The 20,025-nt window shown below is 41.2% G+C and overlaps 3 protein-coding genes across 3 annotated transcripts; 1 reads left to right on the top strand and 2 right to left on the bottom strand.

Moving 5' to 3' along the window:
- Positions 1–190: 190 nt before the first annotated feature.
- Positions 191–3,940, bottom strand: grhpra (glyoxylate reductase/hydroxypyruvate reductase a). Its single transcript, XM_073487045.1, has 9 exons — positions 3,707–3,940; positions 3,371–3,501; positions 2,820–2,892; positions 2,624–2,740; positions 2,389–2,477; positions 2,142–2,243; positions 1,861–1,996; positions 1,074–1,204; positions 191–981 (listed from the first exon to the last, which is right to left on the bottom strand). The coding sequence occupies exons 1-9, from the start codon at positions 3,790–3,792 to the stop codon at positions 860–862; spliced, it is 987 nt and encodes a 328-aa protein (XP_073343146.1). The 5' UTR covers positions 3,793–3,940; the 3' UTR covers positions 191–859.
- A 1,296-nt stretch (positions 3,941–5,236) lies between these two features.
- ssh3 (slingshot protein phosphatase 3) lies at positions 5,237–17,442 on the top strand. Its single transcript, XM_073486979.1, has 17 exons — positions 5,237–5,404; positions 6,962–7,125; positions 8,455–8,492; positions 8,571–8,757; positions 10,187–10,302; positions 10,434–10,502; positions 11,315–11,380; positions 11,541–11,723; positions 12,484–12,577; positions 12,723–12,851; positions 13,087–13,133; positions 13,290–13,436; positions 14,496–14,696; positions 14,793–14,997; positions 15,086–15,187; positions 15,325–15,414; positions 15,985–17,442. Exons 2-17 carry the CDS (start codon positions 7,078–7,080, stop codon positions 16,114–16,116), a joined length of 1,854 nt encoding a protein of 617 aa, XP_073343080.1. The 5' UTR covers positions 5,237–5,404; positions 6,962–7,077; the 3' UTR covers positions 16,117–17,442.
- Positions 17,443–17,489: 47 nt separating this feature from the next.
- mrpl18 (mitochondrial ribosomal protein L18) lies at positions 17,490–19,734 on the bottom strand. The gene is made up of 4 exons (XM_073486980.1): positions 19,493–19,734; positions 19,109–19,277; positions 18,424–18,658; positions 17,490–17,766 (listed from the first exon to the last, which is right to left on the bottom strand). The coding sequence occupies exons 1-4, from the start codon at positions 19,578–19,580 to the stop codon at positions 17,689–17,691; spliced, it is 570 nt and encodes a 189-aa protein (XP_073343081.1). The 5' UTR covers positions 19,581–19,734; the 3' UTR covers positions 17,490–17,688.
- Between the last annotated feature and the right edge of the window lie 291 nt (positions 19,735–20,025).

Raw genomic sequence — 20,025 nt, 5'->3', positions numbered from 1 at the left:
TATGTTCTAAACTATGCTGTGATTTTGTTTTATTGTTCCATGAAATGAAACCAATAAGATGTAGCCAAACTGATGTGAATGCACTGAAAATATTCTCAAAGAATAACTTGTTTTTTTGATTGCTGCGAATAAATGACGCACTCAGTCTTAAATCTATTTCGAGCATAAAGAATTGACAATACACACAGAGCAAGCCATCAGTCTTTATTCTTCAGAAGAAACAGATTTTACACAAAACTGGAGTGTTTTACTGTTGTGTAGATATGGAGCATTAACGTCAAAATAAAGTGCAGACCGGGAAGTATAATGCTAAACTTAAAGGGGCTCTACGTAACAATTGGTGGCAATTTACGTGACATGAAAAATGAGACCTTTACCGTCTCTCGGTTGCCTATGCAAGCCTGCGGACGATTTGTTTCATAAACAAACAACCGGCTGCCAGCACAACACAGAAGTCCCACAGAGCCCCTTTAATGGCACACGTTACCTAAAGAAAGAACGATTTTTCACTTAAACTTTTCGACATAATGTTTTAATAAGAACTAAGGTTAAGGAGTGCTGCTTGGTTTTTTTTTCTATTAGCTTCTTTTACACGAACTCATTTCCTTCCTCAAAAATGCACATTGCATATTTAAAGTGCAGTTCATTAGTAACTGACAGGATCAAGTTAACACTGACATGATGTTAACATGTATCCGAGCATGACTAAACTACATTCGTATGCTTACAGCTCTTTTCCTTTGTTTAACTTTGGTCTCGCACTAGAGACCATCACTAGACCAGTACTTTACTGTTATCTGTTATCCATGCAGCACCAGAGGAGGCAGTACTTTTAGGCACAGCGGCTCAGTTTCAGGCACTAGAAGTTGAGTTCACTTGGCATGTCTGTGCCCTGTAAACCTCCCAGCAGGTTTCGAGCTGACAGAGCTGCCATGATGCCTCTGGTGGAGTAGGTGGCACTGCCGATGTGTGGCAACACCACTGCACAGGACAAGACAGGACGAAAAAAAAGGAAATCAGGAGGGAAAAGAGGCCAGAAACATTTCTCCATATTGCACATCCTGTCTACTCACCACAGTTTTTAAGTGTGAGGAGTGGGTGGTTTGTTGGGAGTGGCTCAGGTGTCGTGACGTCCAGTCCAGCTGCAGCTATCTGTCCAGTGTTCAACGCCTCGTAAAGATCCTCCTGGTTCACCACAGCTCCCCTAAAACAAATAATTCACCTTATCACCATTCTTATTTTGTATTTTACGAGCAAACATACAGACAGGTGACAAACAAGAGGAAAACCCTGAATAAATGAGTGGAGAAACTTGATGAATGCAGATGCTTCAGGGGCAAATAACATCCAATCATGCTCTATGGCATGTATAACCATGCTGAGCAGGTCCAGTTGATTCTGATTTTGTATCGAGATGGCAAGAGGAAAATATGTAAGTAACTTTGAAAGAGGGTTCATTGTTAGTTTCAGTCCCAAAGACTGTTCAATTGGCGAGTGTTTTCATTAGTGACTAAAGTGACATCTGCATGAAGATATATGGGAAAGACATCAGTAAGTGTGTTGAAAATGTAATAGAGAGGGATGTTATAGTAGGGTTGTAGTGCATAATCCCTTTATTACAAAGATGAAATTCCCCAGATCCCAATCTTATCGAGCATCTATGGGACGTGCTGAAACAAGCATGTTGTGACATCTACATGAAAGGCAGGACTCAACGATTTCCAGCAGAACATGATCAATATTATTCACTTCACTTGTCGGTGATGTTGACGTTGTGACTGATTGGTGTATGTTTCCAAAGCAATCCTTTACCCCTTAATGCACTAGCACACCCAGCTCTGTGTCGCTTTGGGAGTCTACCTGCTCGAGTTGACGAAGATGGCTGTTTTTTTCATCTTGCTGAAGAAGGCCTTGTCGCACAGCCCCAGGGTTTCTGGCGTCAGGGAGCAGGAAACAACTATGAAGTCGCTCTCAGACACAAGTGTGTCCAGGGGAACTGTCCAACAGGAAGGAGAGGAGGAGGGATAAAATAGGAAGAAATGAAACATAAACAGACTTATAATATTATTAGATTCTTTTGCTTCTGTCCTGCCTTGATTTGTTCTCCATTCACTGTGTTAGCTTCTCTCCTTTTTCCTTACCAAACTCTCCGTTCACCTCAGCAGCATGGGCCTTGGCTGTTCTCCCAGAGTAGAGCAGTCTCTTCACTCCAAAGGGCTTGAGTCTCTGAGCGATGGCCATGCCTGAACACAAACACCTCCACTTATTCACCTACAAACACGTCTTATTGGGAAAATATAATATCACACGCTGCTAGGCAGACATGACAACACAGGATCTGGCTACAACGGGATCTTCTCATATGATATTATATCTTATGATGATTACCAATGCGTCCCAGTCCAATGACTCCCACTGTGCTGCCGGACAAACCATACCCACACAGCCAGAGAGGTTTCCACGAGCTCCAGCCACCACTGACACGAGACCAAGAAATATAGTATGACCACTGTGTGACTCCAGTCAGGTAATTAGTTGTACTCTTGGTTAAAAAGTTACAGACACTATGTCACAAGATAATTAGACACTGATTTGTGTAAATGTGTAACTTGGTAAGACTGACTTTTTGACCTCCTCCACTCCCTCTGGTAACCTGCGAGCGGTGGCCAGCAGCAGAGCGACAGTCAGTTCTGCTGTGGCGTCAGTCAGGACATCTGGAGTGTATCCAACACGTATACCACTGGTGGAAACAAACAGCAATGTAATAATAGACAGGTGACGCTAATCCTACTAGTTGAATGTTGGTACGTATAGCTTACCGTTTTTTGATTTCATCCAGAGCCATGTGGTCAAATCCCACTGACAGAGTGCTGATTACTTTCAGGTTGGGTCCTGAAAGCAGAGACACACATCCAGACATGAGTACACTTGATAAAAACAGACTGCTACAACTGTTTTTTGTTTTTTCAAGGAAAAAAAATCTGGTTCTGCCAAATTGTTGCCTTTCTCCGTTTCATATAATAAAGTTTTCACACCTTTTAATCATGTGCAGTTAATGTATGAAGCTTTAAATTTTTCTTTTTCCTTTTTCCAAGCTTTTTCCTATTTACCGATGTTGATTGTTGTACTTGTTTGAATTAGATTACCCTGTTTTATATTTAGGATTTTACCTACGTGTATTCTTTTTTTAATGTGAAGTGCTTTGTAATTTTGTTGTGAAAGGTGCTATATGAATAAAGTTATTATTATATACCCAGGACACCCTGGAAAGCATTATTGACACTGAATGGATCATTTTTAGCTGAAATAAAGTAAACTGGTTGATTGATCAGTACACTGGCTCAGTTCTACACACACAGGTGAGGAGTACCTGCAGCATCCAGAACCTCAGCATCGATCTTGTCCGACAGCAGACACAGAAGCCCATGAGCACCCTGCACACCTTTGAGAAGCTCTGCCCTCGGCACAGGTTCATCTGAGTCCCACAGAGACACCTCACAGCTGTTATCATGCAGACAGAGAAGGACCAAATGATGGCGTGTCATTCAGAGACAGGAAACCAAGCCAAACATCTGTTTCAACTGTTGAGTCAAACTGAGAGGTAAAGAGAGTCAGCCTGCACTGTTTGGGACAGCCACACAGTCTGCTGCTGCTGCCTTCATGATGTCTAATAACACTTAGGTTGACTGTTAAAGGTAGTGCATACACTCCAGCTGCTGACAGGATCTTCATCCCCTCTGGCGGGATGCGCCTCGTCAAGAAAACCTTCATGAGTTTACCGGCTGCCTGCATCCCACTTCAACGGTCCAGATGATATGATGTCTTCTCCGGACAGAGGTTTGTGAGAGGACAGACGTCTGCACGCTGCGTCCAGACCGCTGCTTCCCCGGTTTTAACCTTCAGTGCTGTGCAAGAACCTCGCTTCAGACGCTCATTCACACACCAGGAAGTACTCTACTGCGCATGCGCACAGTTGTAGCTATTTTAACCCAGCGGATGGGTCTGGTTGTGCTTTCTTCGCCTCTAATGGACCGCGGGGTCTGTTTTATGGCTTTCAGATCAATCCTTCCTTCAAATTAGATCTGATTAAAAGTCAAAGATAAAAATGTAATTATTGTCTGCTGTCCTGTTGGCCAGGATGTCATTTGTAAAAAATAGTTGTAAAAGGCTGCGTCAAAGTAAATTAATCATCAGTCTGTGAACACTTTTCTTGAATCATTTATTTGGTAGCAACCTGTGTATCTCTTCAGGCATCTGATCCTAGTAAGGGCATGTTTACATTTCTTCACTCATCGCTTCCTGGGATCTGTAAAACAGTTAGGAGCGGACAATGTCGTAACACCGTCACGCGTTGACTGTGGGACAAAACTAACACAAGACTACATAAATCAAAAGTTTTTTCCTCTGTCATGAAGGTATGAACACATAGTTTATTAGAATATGAATGCAGCACTGATGGAAAGTAGAAAAGTGCATTGACAATAGTCTACTGCATACTTACATTATACTTTATTATTCTAAACCTCTACATTTCAGAGGAAACTCAGTAAATTAAGTAAATAGTGACACCACAGTGTATAAATGCTCTTTTACAAATACATTTGTATTGTTTTCACCAAGTAGGCGCAAAGATGCAGAAGTATTTGCATTAAAATATACTTGAAGCACCAAAACTAATTTTGAAGAAATGGCACATTTCATATTATTGGACTCTAATTATTCATGCATGTATGTGTACTTCATTACCTTATATGTGCTTACTGCTTCCTAGCTTCCCCAGGGATCAATAAAGTGTTATGATACCAGAATAAGTCATCATTTATTTGTTGGTTATATTTTGTATCATTATTTTGAATCTGCAAAGTCACTTTTGTTCTAACAAAATTGTAGTACTGCAAAAAAGTACAATATTTACGTTTGTAATATAGTTAGAGTAGAGTTATAAAGCAGACTAAAATGGAAATACACAAGTACTTCAGAATTGTACTTTAAAGGGGCCTACTGTACTACACAGCAGTCTGAAGGTGATTAAAACGCTGCTTACACAGTGATTCACCAGTAATAATTATAATCTAATAACACAAAATAGAACAGACACTGGCCATTTTGCTGCACCGGTACATTTGTTTCTCATAGTACTCGTGTACTTTTACTTCGGTTCTCACTAAACTCAACGAGGCTACTTCGACGTGCCTCCGACACGCTCGCCTGCGTATGACGTCACGGTCCCCTCCTGCACTTCCCCGTCCTCGAGCTGCCTCAGTTGGGTGGCGGACTCCTCCAGCCGCGGTACTCGGTGCGGTCCTCACCTCGACAGCGACAGGAGAGGGCGGAATAAGGAGCACTCACTACTCCAGCGTTTTTTAAAGCAGGAAATTAGAGCGAGGACCCAGTCTGGAAAAAGGTGAGAAAACTGTCTTCTTCAGGGTATTTTTACATTTTTCGTGTCGCGGACGTTGCGGCTAGCGTCACCGTCAGCTGGTAGCTCGGGCTGCCTGTTCCAGGCTGTACAGCTCGTTGTTTGTGGTTTGGTGCAGAAATGGACCGCGGTGTGAGCCAAACCACTTCGTTTGGTTACTGACCTGTTACCAATGCCGGTATACAAGTCAGTGTAATATCTGCGTGCAACCAGTTGAAGCCATGTCCCAGATTAGCTGCAATATAATTCAGGCGTTACCGCTCTATTCATGACATATGATGGTCACCAGTCCGCACGCTCAGGAAAGCCCTCAGGGCATTTATCTCACTACAGCAACCTCTGGTTTACTGGTATGTGATTTATATTTACTTTGTACTTGATAAGCATCCTTATGATTGCACTTTATCAGCGATCATCACACCCTGTTGTTTTATTTCTATGTTATTTTATAGTATAATGTTTGATTTGTAATGTGTTTGTTGTCATATTGTTCACAGTAGAATAATGTTGAACTAAAGGAATGCAGTTTTGTTCATGTATATGGGAAGGATTACAAAACAATTATTTGACTCTTTGATGAGAGTAGGATTGCAATGGTATAATAATTTCACAGTACCGCTTCAAAAAATATCACATTTTCAAGGTACTCTACTCATAAGTAGTTAGGGATATTGGGAAATGTGTGCACAGGAATGGATATGCAATAAAAGTCAAATTAGATTTGTCGAATTATTTTTGGGGACCAAAGATATTCACAAAACAAAAATTCAGATATGTCACAGAATGAACAATCAAGTGAAATATTAAAATATCCCAACATCCCAAAGTAATTTTGAGTAGTGTACATGGTAGTAACCAATTTAACAAGGGTTTTTTGGTTGAAGAAAACACTTTGTGATGTTATCTCCTGACAGACATTAAGCTTGATGAACACTTTAAATATTTTATTTTCATTAACAGTAGTTGGTAGAATTAAATGCCATAGATAAGCAAATGTACATGGTATGACAACTGTCAATTTTCATGCCACTGTATTCTGTGAAAAGGTTATCCTGCTACTTTTCTTAGGCTCAGTGTTGCTGCATTTGACAGTTTTCATAGTCACAATTGATTTAAGTGACCCCGTACATACAGTAGACTTATATTGCATAACCTAAAACAACATTGGACATGGCAAGATATTGCACGAAACAACATAGACATGTGATTTTATATCATGTATGTCATGAAGATATCATGTTAAGTAACCCTTTATAGATTAAATAACAAGATAAGAATTCAGTGAGTCATTATGCACTGTTATTTAGTAATGCCATTGGTGTCCTAATACTGCCAGAGGTATGACAAAACCTCTGATGATATATGTCCAATTCTACCTCTACTGGTTGAAACAACCATGTAGCTAACGAAAAACTATTCCCTCCACTTCACAGGACTCCCTAAACCAAACTACCTGCGCCCTCTCACTCTTCTTTAGGAATCATTCATATAAAGCCTATTCATTGGATGATATTTAACCCAAATATCCACGTGTGATTTCAGAAGCGAATACCAGCGTTCGCCCCGCCCATCAGCACACTTTTGGCTGAGGAGCTTGCTGAGCCTGTCTGAGCTTGTGAGCAGCAGCAGGTTTAGTGGAGACATACCTGTAGTGTGTGATGGCTCTGTTGACTCTGCACAGGATCCCATCCCTCTCCACCGCTCAAGTGAGTTCAGTCGTTCCCATCCATTCTTGTACACAAATAAGTGGGGCATGTCGCTTCATATCCTCAAATATGAAGCTGATAAGAGCTGTTCATGCCAGACCCTCCAAGTTCTGTACGAAGAGCAGTTGTTCCTGATTGTGGATATCGTCACTACATTTGCCTGAATGACAATGACGCTGTTTTGCTTATCAGTTGCTGCCAGGGATGTGATTGCATTGATAGGCTTACAGGGCAAACATACCTCAGATATACGGTCATCAAAGGGATTTAGCTCCCATTCACATCCATTACAGTGATCGGACCACCTTCTGTCTGTCTAAATGCTCACTGCCACTGTGATTGTTAAATGCATACATATAATCATATAAACCCTGTATCATCAGCCTCTGTCTCTGTCTCTGTCTCCTCTCCTCTCACTCTGTCACTCTATCATGAAGAATACTCAACCTTACATGCAAGGCCCGGCTTTTCCTCTGGCCTTTGACATTGCCAACTAAATCATAAATGACCTGCCTGTGGGTCCAATCTCGTTTTTTTTTTTTTGCATATTTTGTTCACAGAATCTAATCGCCCTACTATCTTAACTTGTGCTCTCTCCTTTTTTTTCTTCTTCAAACCCTCATCGTTCCTCTCCTGGCCCACTTCTCCTCTTTAATTTTTTTTTGACTCTGTCTGGACTTGTCAGTTGCGTAACAGGTAATGCTACTGTCTCAAGTTTCTTTCTCAGTAAACCCTTGTTACTTCTGCTACTGCTCTCCGTGTCTCTCTCTTGATGGTTCCTCCTCCCCTCTCTTGCTTTGCATTTCTCTTTAATTTTACACCGACACTATCTTTGTTTTTAGTTTTTCCCGTTAGTGCCTTCTTCCCTGTGCTTACATATCACTCTTTGTGTCTGTCTCCCCACGTCAGTCTTCCACTGCACCTTATCTGTGTTACGCCACATTTCAGTCATTTGTGTGCACACTTTTCGACAGGAAAACAACACACACTGCCTCCAATGCTCCCAGAAAGTTTGTTACAGCCTCTCAAACCTTTAGTCTGCATCAAGTTAGTAATGTGCCATTTTGGGAGCATTAGAAACATCGTGAACCACTTCCTCATATTAATTAGTGTGTTAAAACTCCACCATCTGCTTAGAGGTTTCTTTGGGATGTGCATATGTCAGCTCTTTTTCACAAATTCAAACAGCCTGCACAACAGAGACGTTACAGTTTGCTGAAATATCCAGAACAGACCCCATGTGGTTAAAAACTACAGCAATCATCATCATTCACTATCTTTATTTTGCAGTCTACTTGATGAGGCTTGTGTTTTACATCTTTTTTTAAGGATGAACTCCACCAAAGAAGAGGGAGACTCCAGAAAAGGTATTGTCTTCTAATCACAGACCTAACAAAATGATTCCCACAGCAGCATTATACTAACGGATCTCTGTCTCTCTGCAGGGAGAGCTTTGCCCTCGTGAAGGGGGCCGTTCATCTGCTGGAAGAAGGCGAGGGGGCAGACCTTGATGAGGAGACTTCTCCCACTCCGGCCTCTCCTGTGAAGGAAGGCGACAGAGCTTCAGACACACGGCGCAAACAACTTCACGCCATGGTTGAACAGCTCAGACCAGAAGATACTATCAAACTGGTGAGGCGTCGTGGTTGCATGCATGTTGCAGATAAGATCAGTTAAGCTTTTTGTTTCTTTAATCTTGGTTAGTAAAGCAAACTTGTTATCTTGACATATATAAAAACATCTCAAGTAAAGCTCAGAGCATCAGTATACTGAAAAGACTCATAAATTGATGTAAGATGATGTAATCATCTTGCTTATTTCATAATTTTACAGTGTCCTAGCATTATGGGCCCCTTTCAATGTAAACAAAACTTAGGGATGCATCGATTCAATACACATGATCAGAATTGGTGGTGATATTGACCTTAAGTAGATTAAGCATCTGCAATGGTGTGACCAATCCAGTTTCCTTGTTAATGTCATTATAGAATTCAGTGTTTCTGAATTCATTTGGTCATGGCGGATTGCGAATCTCAGAGACCAAACAGTCACATATGAGATTTAAACATGTCATTGGTCCAACAGTTTACCTGTAGATAAGATGTTGCTTGATTTGATGCAACAGAGTAGGCACTCTGGATGCAAAACGTCTCATACAGTTGATCACTTTCTTTAATTATTGATTTATTATAATTTTTATTGTTATTTAACTGAATTGTTTAATATTATCATAAAATGTACAGATGTGGCTGGGACACATCAGGTAGACGGTCATATTCTGTAATGGACAAAATGACTGCAGGATATCAAAAATTAATATAAACATGTATGGACAATATCGGTCGCTTCACTGATCTTTACAAAGCCTTCCACTGATCCTGAGATTGACCAGTCAGTTTTTGCAGGCAGCTGCTGGATTCGTTTCAGCTCTAAAATATGAAAACATTCTTGGTATGGGTAATCTGTCACGCTGAACATTTAGTTATTTTTGTGTCTGTTACGTTGTTCCTAAATGACAATACAGCTGAAATCATACAGAAGATGGCAAACATGGTCTTCTTGAAAATATTTCTATAATAATTCAGTTGTCAGCTTTCCAAAAGGACTTGAACACGCCCCTTTGCTTTCAGCTGTGTTACCATGCATCTATTGTGGAACTTGAGTTGGATGGATTAACCATAAATGTATTGAAAACAGGCTGTGTGGATGGCAGAAACGTATAGCAACTAATATAAAACATAATCCTTGTTGTAGAACATGATCATTTAGAGTAAATGGGCTGAAACATGTACAAAGAACAGAGGTATGGTCTTTTAAAAGTGGACTGCATCCAGTTTCTGAGTTTCTCTGTAAACACAACATTGACTTCCCTGATTTGATTTTCCCAGGATGGCCAAGATAAATATTTTGCACTGTGCATAATCAGACAGATCTATTTGGTTTAATGGGTAACTTCAGACTTCAGAAGAAATGGCAACATGTTGCTAGAAAAAGCACATTCATTTTACTTCGGCTTCTCCTTTCTGTCTCTCACATCCTCTTGTTTTTCTCTGCCATGCAGGCGGTCCAGCTGGAGTCGGTCAGCCCAGTCAGAGTCAGGTATCTGATTGTTGTCTCCACCCTGGGCAACAAACAAGAGAGCATCCTGCTGGGCATGGATTTCCCCAACCACGACAGGTGTGTGTAACCAGGATGCTGGTGTACTGTGTTACAAAGAGAGCACAAGATAACATTTCCATTCAATTAGTCATATCTGGTTCAGGTTAAGCCACCTTCCTTGTCTCTGTGTCCTCCCTGTCTCTTTGCAGTGATCAGTGCACCATCGGCCTGGTTCTGCCAGTATGGAGCGACACACAGGTGTATCTGGACGGAGATGGGTAAGAAACATTGATAAAAAGAGAGTGAGGATTGAATTGTTAAAGCACAAGCAAGGAGTTCATGAGGCTGCAGCACAGACGGTGCAGTTTGGGATGTCTGGGAGTCTGGCCAGAGATGATGTGAACGAGTAATGTGTCTATTTATGGAGCTGAATCATTCTCCATAAATTACAACTGCGCTTATCACTCACTCAGAGCCTTACATAAGCATGGAGATCATTTGTTTTTGCAATGAAATGAAAGTAAAGTATGGTTGGCCCCTTTCTGTGCCAGTAGGGAAATGTTAGTCGGAGTCTGGCTTTTGAAAGCTCTGGTAAATAAACTCCCTGGTTGCATTGTGGTGCATCCACAACCCCAAATGTCCCCAACTTTGTTTTAAATGTGGCAGCTCTTTAGACATTGATGCTCAGAGAAGAGATGTAGAGAAGGTCACGGTGTAACTGAGACTTAGCAGCTCTAAAAACAGTGGGTGTGATGGCTCCACTGTCGACTGCTGTGTTTTATCTAATCTGCTGTCACACGAGACACTTTGATCGGCTGCCATGTCACACCAGCATGTTCACCCTCATTAGGCTGGATCACACCTCTGACTGTGGTAATTTCTCTTTCTCTCTGTCATCACATTTTCATTCTCCACTATCTTCACAAGAGCCATCATTAACTTACACAGAATAACTGAACGATCTGTCTCTGTCTGTGCGATAACGCTTCTTAGAAGTGTCTTTTCCTCATGCCTTTCTTCTCTCTATCTTCCTCAGACTTAATAATTGATTTATTATTAAATCAACAATCTCTTTTGTTCTTTTCCGTAGTGGCTTTAGCGTGACCTCGGCCGAAGAGACTAGAATTTTTAAGCCTGTTTCCATGCAGACCATGTGGTGAGTGAAAGTGCTATCACACATGTTCATGTTAAAACATTGATGGACTTCCGGCTCATCACTTAATAGAGAGAGAGATAGACTTAGACTGTAAGTGCCGAGATTTTTAATGTCCTCAAATATACATTACCTTCTGTTTACCCTCTCCCGCTGCTGTAAGGTCAGTGCTGCAGGTGTTGCACGGCTGCTGCGAGCGGGCGGTCAAAGCGACGGTGATCCCAGGTAACGGCCTGGAGTGGGCCCAGCACTACCACCAGCACATCGAGTCAGACCGCTTCTGCCTCAATGAGTGGGAGGCCATGGATGACCTGGTGTCGGTCCGCAAGGACAGTGATGGACAGACGTGAGTAAAGTACCAAACGTCAAAACTGTTTTAGTATAGTACTTGAGTAAATAGTTTTAGTTACATTCCACCACTGCTCTCTGCTGTAAACATGGAAATAAATTAATCAGGATGCAACGATCGATCGGTCAAGGACTGGAGCTGACCAGTTTTCAGCATGAGCAGCGACCGGCGGATCAGTGTCGGATATATCCAATTCTCTGCCGGTCACATTTACACACACGCATGCCGCCCACCCTCCAACAGGACTGCCAGCCAGGACTGAAAGAAAGAAACTAATTATTTTATGTTATTTACCAAAAATATGTGCACTTATTTTGAGGTCAGTGTGAGAGCCAAGAACAGAGTCCTGGTTATACCAGTAGACACTGCATAAATGCTTATAAGAGGGAGCTAAAATTCACTGAGACATTTCAGTAACAGGCTGTTAAAATAGTTTACAACTTGTTATTTTTATTAGTTATTTAAAAGTCATTGTTTTATTAGGAGCATTTATATCATTTAATTTTCTATCAAAAAAGGTAATAAAAATGTTTGTATGCTGTTGATTATAGTTTTTAGAAAGAAAAAAAAAATCTGAAAAGGTGGCCCATCAACTCTCCATGCTGTATACTTCATACTTGATCAGATCTTCTGCTCTCTAGCAAATGAATAGGATCCATGGACTGACATTATTCCATAGATCCAGTCTGTGTGTACCATTATTGTGAGTGCTCTCGTGTCAGCTTGCACCTAATTTTCACTTTTTTTGTACTTGAAGCTCGGCAGACAGAATTTCCAACGAGGGGCTAATCAGAGAGCACTTGAGAGACATCATGAGGACTGAAGACCTAGACAACCTCACGTCTAAAATGGTAAGACATAAGGGGAGGCATAAAGAGGAAGTTGGCTCGAATACAGTCAGAGAAGTACTAAAGCTTGGCTGAGGAAACTAAAAGTTGAAAAGAAATGAGAATGAATGTATGTCTTGATAATTTGATCCTTCCTCTGCTACTGTAGGTGCACACTGCCTTGAAGACCAGGATAGCCTTCGACATAAGACCCTATAAGGAGTACATCGACAATGAGATCCTGGTCACCATGGCTCAGATGGACAAACCCTCCAAAATATTTGACTACCTTTACCTGGTGAGTGAGTGCTCGACTTCAAATACAGCAATGTTTTACCACCATGTCGAGAAGCCTTTCTTGTGCTTCAGTCATTAAACTGGCGGAAGTGTGCTTTCACCAGGACGTTGTCATGTGACTTTAACTTCCCCTTTGTGGGAGATGTGTGTTGAGAGCGATAGGGCGACTATTTAGACCTTTTCCTTTCTTTCCTCTCGGGCCTCGTCTCAGCCTCTCTTTCATTATCTGGTTTCAGGGCTCTGAATGGAACGCAGCCAACTTTGACGAGCTGCAGAAAAACAAGTCAGTGTTTTCACCTACAGACACTTTCCACAGCTCTGTGTATTGTTGTCTGTCTCTACTTGCCATTGTCTTATGACACGGGTGACACTCAATTGTGTATTGTGTTTTGCTGAGTCAGCGCTGTGGCTCTAATTTTGTGTCTGTGTGGTTTTTCAGTGTGGGCTATATTCTGAATGTGACAAGAGAGATTGACAACTTTTTCCCAGAGTCCTTCACTTACATGAACATCAGAGTGTACGATGTGGAGGCCACCGACCTGCTCTCTCACTGGCCAGACACATACAACTTCATCAACACTGCAAGGTAGTCCCAAAACCCCAAATGCAACAGAAAGCACCTCTTCTATCCAAACTTGTGAAAAGGCATAAGCACAGTCTTTTGCAGATTATAGACAAGCACATTGCTATCACATTTCTGTCATCAGCAACTCCACATATAGATTTGTCTAGTCATTAAAATCTACATCAACATGTTTCATACACTTGTGACTACTTAAAGGAGGGGATTTTTTGTCACTTCCTTAAGTATTAAAAGGTTATTAGTGTCAGCACTCCAGGATGACCTCCTGTATTGTTAGACAGACTAGTGCAGAGGTAGCAGAGGTAAACAGCTACCCTAGGGTAGGGTATGGGGTACATGTAACAGGATTTAGTAATCAGGATACAAAAAAAGTAACTGTAACTGTATTCCAGTAAAGTTGCAGTAAAACAGATGTAATTAGAATAGATACATTCAGTGAAAGAGGGAAATTGCTAATAGGATTACAATCTTTAAATAAAGAATGATATACTAGTCTGTAACCATGCACATGCACACGTGATGACACTTCTGTCTTTATTTGCATGTGTTTGGTGTTGAGGTAATCCAATATTAACAGAAAGTAATCAAGTTACATCACTTTAATATTGTGATACTTGGAATACAGGTAATTAGTAACTGTATCGGAATAGATTTTTTAAAGTAACCCTCCCAGTATTGCCTCGCAATGTCCAACGGTGACAAAAATCTACATCACTAGCACCTCTAATTGTTCTCAGCAGTTGCCAAGCAACCAGCAGAGACTCCGGGAAGCGTCTGGCCAAAAAATACTGAGATATATTGTGTTAATTAGTGAGTATTAGAGGGGCTGATAGGCAGGATTGCTGTCTCTTCCTGTATCAATGTCCACAGATTCGGACTGAACTGATCAATGTCTTGACTGCACAATCCAAACAGAGCATGAGAAAATATTTCTTCTGTGTATTTTAGTTTCATTTAGTGACCACCTCTACAAGTACACTCCAGCTGCATATTTATTCACTTTTCACCAACATCCTTCCTAAACCAACTGAGTGAGCTTCTGTTGAACTCTGTGTATCACAGGAAGAGCGGACAGGCGTTGTTGGTGCACTGTAAGATGGGCATTTCTCGCTCTGGGTCCACCGTGATTGCCTACGCCATGAAGCAGCAGCGCTGGCCACTGGATGTGGCGTTGGCCTATGTTAGGGAACGCCGATCCATCGTCAACCCCAACGATGGCTTCATGAAGCAGCTCCAGACATACAACGGCATCCTCAACGCAAGGTCAGGCATGCATGAAAGGATATCTATTTTCATTGTTTGCTGCTGTTTGTGACTTCTTAGATTCTGATTTGTGGTCTTGTTCCCTCATCATTCCAGCCAGCAGCGCCACAGCGCACTCTGGAGGCGAAAGTCTAGAGACCAAAGACAAAAGTCAGTGAACAAGGAGAAGGGTGGGCAGGAAGGAAAACCAGACGGGGAGGAGGAGGAGGAAGAAGAAGATGATGAGGAGGATGAGGGACTTGATGATGATGAAGATGAGGAGACTCCAGATGAAAAAGATGATTCAGAGGAAGAAACAGAGGTAATAAGTTACATCAATGATGTATTTATAACATTTTAGATCCAGACCATCTTACCTCTAATCCTTTTGTCTTCCCAAACACACTCAGGTGTTTGTAGAGCCAACCCCCAAGTCTGACACCGACCATGGACAGGGGCAGACGGGACCACCAGGAGTCAATCCTGCTATCACAGTAAATGAACCAGACAAGGTGAGCAGATTGCCTGACACAGATATACTCACTCACACACACACTGAATCTGAATCGGTTTATCTTCATGTGTTTCTCTTGCAGATCTCGCTCTGTTACTGAATCTTTTCTTTTCTTTTCTCCTGTCGTATCACAAGGTTGCTCCAAGTGTTAACCGCAGTGGCAGGATGAACCTCTTCTCCCTCATGCAGTCCATTAGTGAACTAGATGATGGGGATAAAGGACAGGTAAATGAAGCAGACGCTCAGTCTCTCTTTCTCCTCATAGTTTAGCTGTTCAACACACAAATGGCTGATTTATACATTAAATGAATTTACAGGAGGCTGGTATGAAATGATGAAAGTGTGAGATACTTGGACTTAAATATTTAAGTAACCAACACCACTTTCATTCAGTTTGCTGGTTCTTTTGAGTCTTATTATTCTGCTTTTATTCATGCCAGCATGTCAGTTAAGTTGGTGAAGTGAAACAGTACAATCTCCCTTTTATTTGACATTTTAAGTCATTTTGCTTTTTTTTTTTAATAACGCCAGAAAATGTAAGATACAGGAAGTTTTAAAATCCTTTTCAAGCTTCTTTTCTCAGATTTTAAGGTTGAACAATTGTAAAATTGTATAATTCAGTAACTATAAATTTACTCAAGCATCTTTTTACTGCATTACGTTTTTAAAAAAAACTGTTCATGTCTGACAACATGCATACCGATATTTGTGATAGGCTGATGTATCAGTCAGGCACTACTCATGACATTTATCCACTCTATAAGCATCTCCTCTACTTCTTTGGTCTTTTCAAAGCTGCCTGGCAGTCCAAGGCGGTCTCCAGGGCAGCGGAGGCGTAGCCAAGTCCGACGGAGTCTGACTCACCAGAGCGCATGTGTGGATGTTTCGCCTGAACCACGAAGCCTGCAGGACGCAGGTCAAAGCTAAACGTAAAGAGATCAAAGACACAGAGGAGCAGGGAGTTACAGGAGGGAGAGGGACACCTTAAGGAAACATGCCAAGGTTTTTATCCACTGATACATTCTGGTTTTATCTTTTAGATTATTTACATGAAGAAAGTTTTGAATTATGTTTTTGCAATTCTACTTCATCATTCATTCATTATTCACTGTTGATCAAAGGATCCTGCTGCATTATTGCTCTCCCAGTGAAAGCCGGACATCTGATGGCTGATCATCAGTATAAATTGTTGTATTATGATGTTTTTTTAAGTGTTTTTAGAACATATATTACCACCTACAGACGTACTGGTCTCTCCCTTCATGTAGCGATCTCCCTTGTTCTCTTCTTCAGCTTATCACCACTCCAGAGACGATATCTATGCAATTACTGTTCTCCTTTACTTTCCTCTGTGAGTATGTGGCTGTATGCTGCCAATCCAAGGTAGACAGTTTTAAATGTGTTTCATGCTTTCTCTCGTATGTAACAGTTTATGTGACACTGTCCACAGATGTGAGGATTTCACTGTAACTAAGCTGTGCACTAAGGACCAAGTCAGGGCCAGTTTTATGGCACACGCCTGTTTGCCAAACAATGTGTTCCAACGTGCCAATGAATATATTTAAATCTTTATCATGTCAGTATGTAAGGAACCGATTTTATTTTTATTCCCTCTATTCAAACACCAGAGCTGTACGAGTGCCTTCAACCTGAGAATGAAATACGACTCTATGACTGGTGTTTTTACTACGACGTGGTGGCTGTATCTTATATGTATCTTGTACTGTTTCTCACTTGGTTTGATTGCAGTATAAATGTGACTTCTCAAGGTTTTGCATGTATGCGTATTGCATATATATATATATCAACACATAATTGCTGTAACCTGGGTGCATGTTATGTGCTTTTATACCAACATGTGAGAGCAAATTTTTCAGGGTTTTCTCATTTATTTATTTTGACATTGAATGGATTGAAGGAAATGATTCACGACACCGTTTTCAGACTCCTGATCATTGAATGCTGACGTGGAATATTTCATGCTGGTAACATTTCATCCAGTGAACCCAAGCTAAAGCTTACTCCATTTAACCTGCATGCTCAACGAAAGAAGAAAACATGCACTTTATAATCCCACAACACACACTGTTCCCACTGCCTGAGCCAACGTCACGCTGTATCATGATTAAAATGATTCCTCTTTAAAATAGTGTCCACATCGCTATACCTTGTTGTGTTACGCCCTCTCCTTTCTGCACCTCTCTCTTGTTTACAATGAGCACCATGAGTGAAAAATAAATGATTATACCCAGATCAACTGTTTTGGTTGTTGATTAAATAACACACCAGAGAAGAGCTGCTTCTGTTCAAAAGCATTTTATCATAAGGAACAAAGCACAGGGACAAGCAACCTTACTTTCATCATTCATTATGTTTATCTTTATATTGTCATTCACTGTAGTGACAGGGCAATACAATCATAATTCACCAAAGAGCAGAGAGTAAGGGATTCAGAAGACATTTTTACAAAACAACAGACATGATAGATGGCACCTAAATTCAGGTCCCAACGTATTTCCTTCGGGGTTCACTGAGGATGATACCTCCCTCTTTCATTGCTGCCCTGAACGACTGAACCTGTGAAAGAGAAAAATTAAAGACAAACATAAAGCAAGAGATAAGTTAAGGGAAGGGTTCACTCAAAAATGAAAATTTAGGCAGTATCTACTCACCCTCATGCTGCCTGAAAGTCAGGTGAAGTTTTGTAGTCCACAAAACATTTCTGCAGCTTCACAGCAAAATAATATTGGAGCTTTCTCCCAAACAACCAAATAAAATGGCTCCATACAGCTCATGGTACATAATCCAATTCTATAATCCAAAAAGACGTTATTTACATCCGCAACCCGCCGTCAAGCTTGTGCACCCACTTCAGACACTTTTAGCATAGCAGCAACAGTGAAGATTTTGGCTTAAAAAATAGTGTAAATTACATTTTGTGAAATCTATTCGGGATCCCTGAGATTTCCAAGCGATTAGATCCAACTTGTTTTGTTTTTTAATGTTTTAAAACATGTCCCCATCTTCAGTTGATTAGGAGAATGCTGCAACACTGTTTTTCTGTAACGCTCCAGAAATGTTATGTGGAATATGAAACATCCCCCAACTTCCCATTGGCATGGGGTTGAGTAGATAATGACTGAATTTCCATTTTTGGGTGATCTTCACTTTTAATGATAAAAAAAGGAGATACAAATCAATTCTCTAACGTCAGTTCTAGCTGCATGTACTCACAGATTCAGAGCGGTACGTCCAGGGAATCGCCCTGTACACCATCCTGGTGACGCCAGCCTGCTGACACCTTTGTGCCAGCACCTCTCCCACAGCCTGACACGCTGCCACGCAGGTTGTGGTGGCCAACTCCTTCTTCAACGCCCACTCCCTAGTCGAGCAGGAGACCACCGGGACAGGAGAGCTGCAGGAAAACACTTGTGCCGTCACATGGTGCTGGGTGCGAGAAAACACCAACCTGAAAAGATCAGAGACAAAAATGGTAAAAAAACAAAACAAAAAACAAAAGCAGGAGTGACAGGAGGAATCCAGCGTCAGAAAAATAGATATTGGGGACAGTTTTAGAATTTATTTAGTCATGATCTACTTTTATGTACTCTGGTCCCCCTTGAAACGTCTAAGTAGGACTTAACTGGTTAAATATAGGTTGCATACATGCAGCCCAGTCACAGTTTCATACAGACTGGGTGATAAAGAGTAGGTCCATGATTAGATTCTGTGATGTTCTGAATACTGACACAATTTTAGGGGCAAAATTTAAATTAAAAGGCCATTATTTAATCACATTTATGCAAAGATGATTACTGAAATACACATTAAATTGACATTTAAGTCCAGTGTGATGGCATCTGATTTTACGTAATAGCTTTTATGAGGCATCAAAGGTTTGTGACAGTTAAACACAGACCTGTGGTAGAACTCCCGGTGGGGCCAGGTCGTCTTCCAGCCCCGCTCCTTCACAGCCAGAGCCATCTGCTCAAGGTTCCGGGGGTTTCTGTTCACAAAGGTCGGGTTCACGGCTTCATTTTCATCTGGGCTGGGCTCCGGCTGAGAGGCTGCCTGACTCAGACACCGAGCTGGGTGACAGACAACAGGCAGATTTCATGAGTGGACCAGACCCAGAGATTAAAGTGAGCTAACCTTATTTGAGTTGAACTAGTTTGAGCTAACACAGTACAACTGTTAATTAGATAACGTTAAACAGCTGTAGCTAGATGAATGCAAGGATATGTTAGAAGGTATAACTGTTCATAAACTATGATACATAGAGGGAAAACGTATCTTAGCTCACCTGTCTGATTTGTAGCCACAATCGGACGACATCGTTGAATTTGACCTATCAACAGCCGAACACTGCGACTAATTTCGCTCAAAGCCATCTCCTCCTCAACAACTACAACACAAGTCAAGTCAATATGCTAACATCTGCTGAAGCGTTATGTCCTTAAAAATATGAAAACATAGTTTTATAACTGTTTTTAATAAGGAGGATTCACCGTGACATGTGAAGCGCCATCTTTGACATTCGGACAACATCCGGGTCACTTGGTGCTACCGTAGAAGCAACGCTTACAGAAACAAACACCAGCGCTTCAGAAACGTTCCGCTTACGTGTCATCCCGAATAAAAAGCGTTTTGCTTTATATTTCTGCCCTTCTGCCTTCAGACATGTGACTCAAGTCAATTAGTCCAAGTCTCAACTAAGTTTTCAGTGGTAGAAAGTTACTGAGTAAATACAATAAGTACCGCAATTAAGAGATACTTATACTTTACTCCTTTGACTCGATACTTACATACTTGACTACATTTCAGGGGTATTTTTTA

Source organism: Pagrus major, chromosome 18 (assembly GCF_040436345.1).
Source record: "Pagrus major chromosome 18, Pma_NU_1.0".
NCBI classification, from domain to species: domain Eukaryota; kingdom Metazoa; phylum Chordata; class Actinopteri; order Spariformes; family Sparidae; genus Pagrus; species Pagrus major.
The sequence above is the reverse complement of the archived record's forward strand: the minus strand, read 5'-3'. Positions and strand labels throughout refer to the sequence as shown.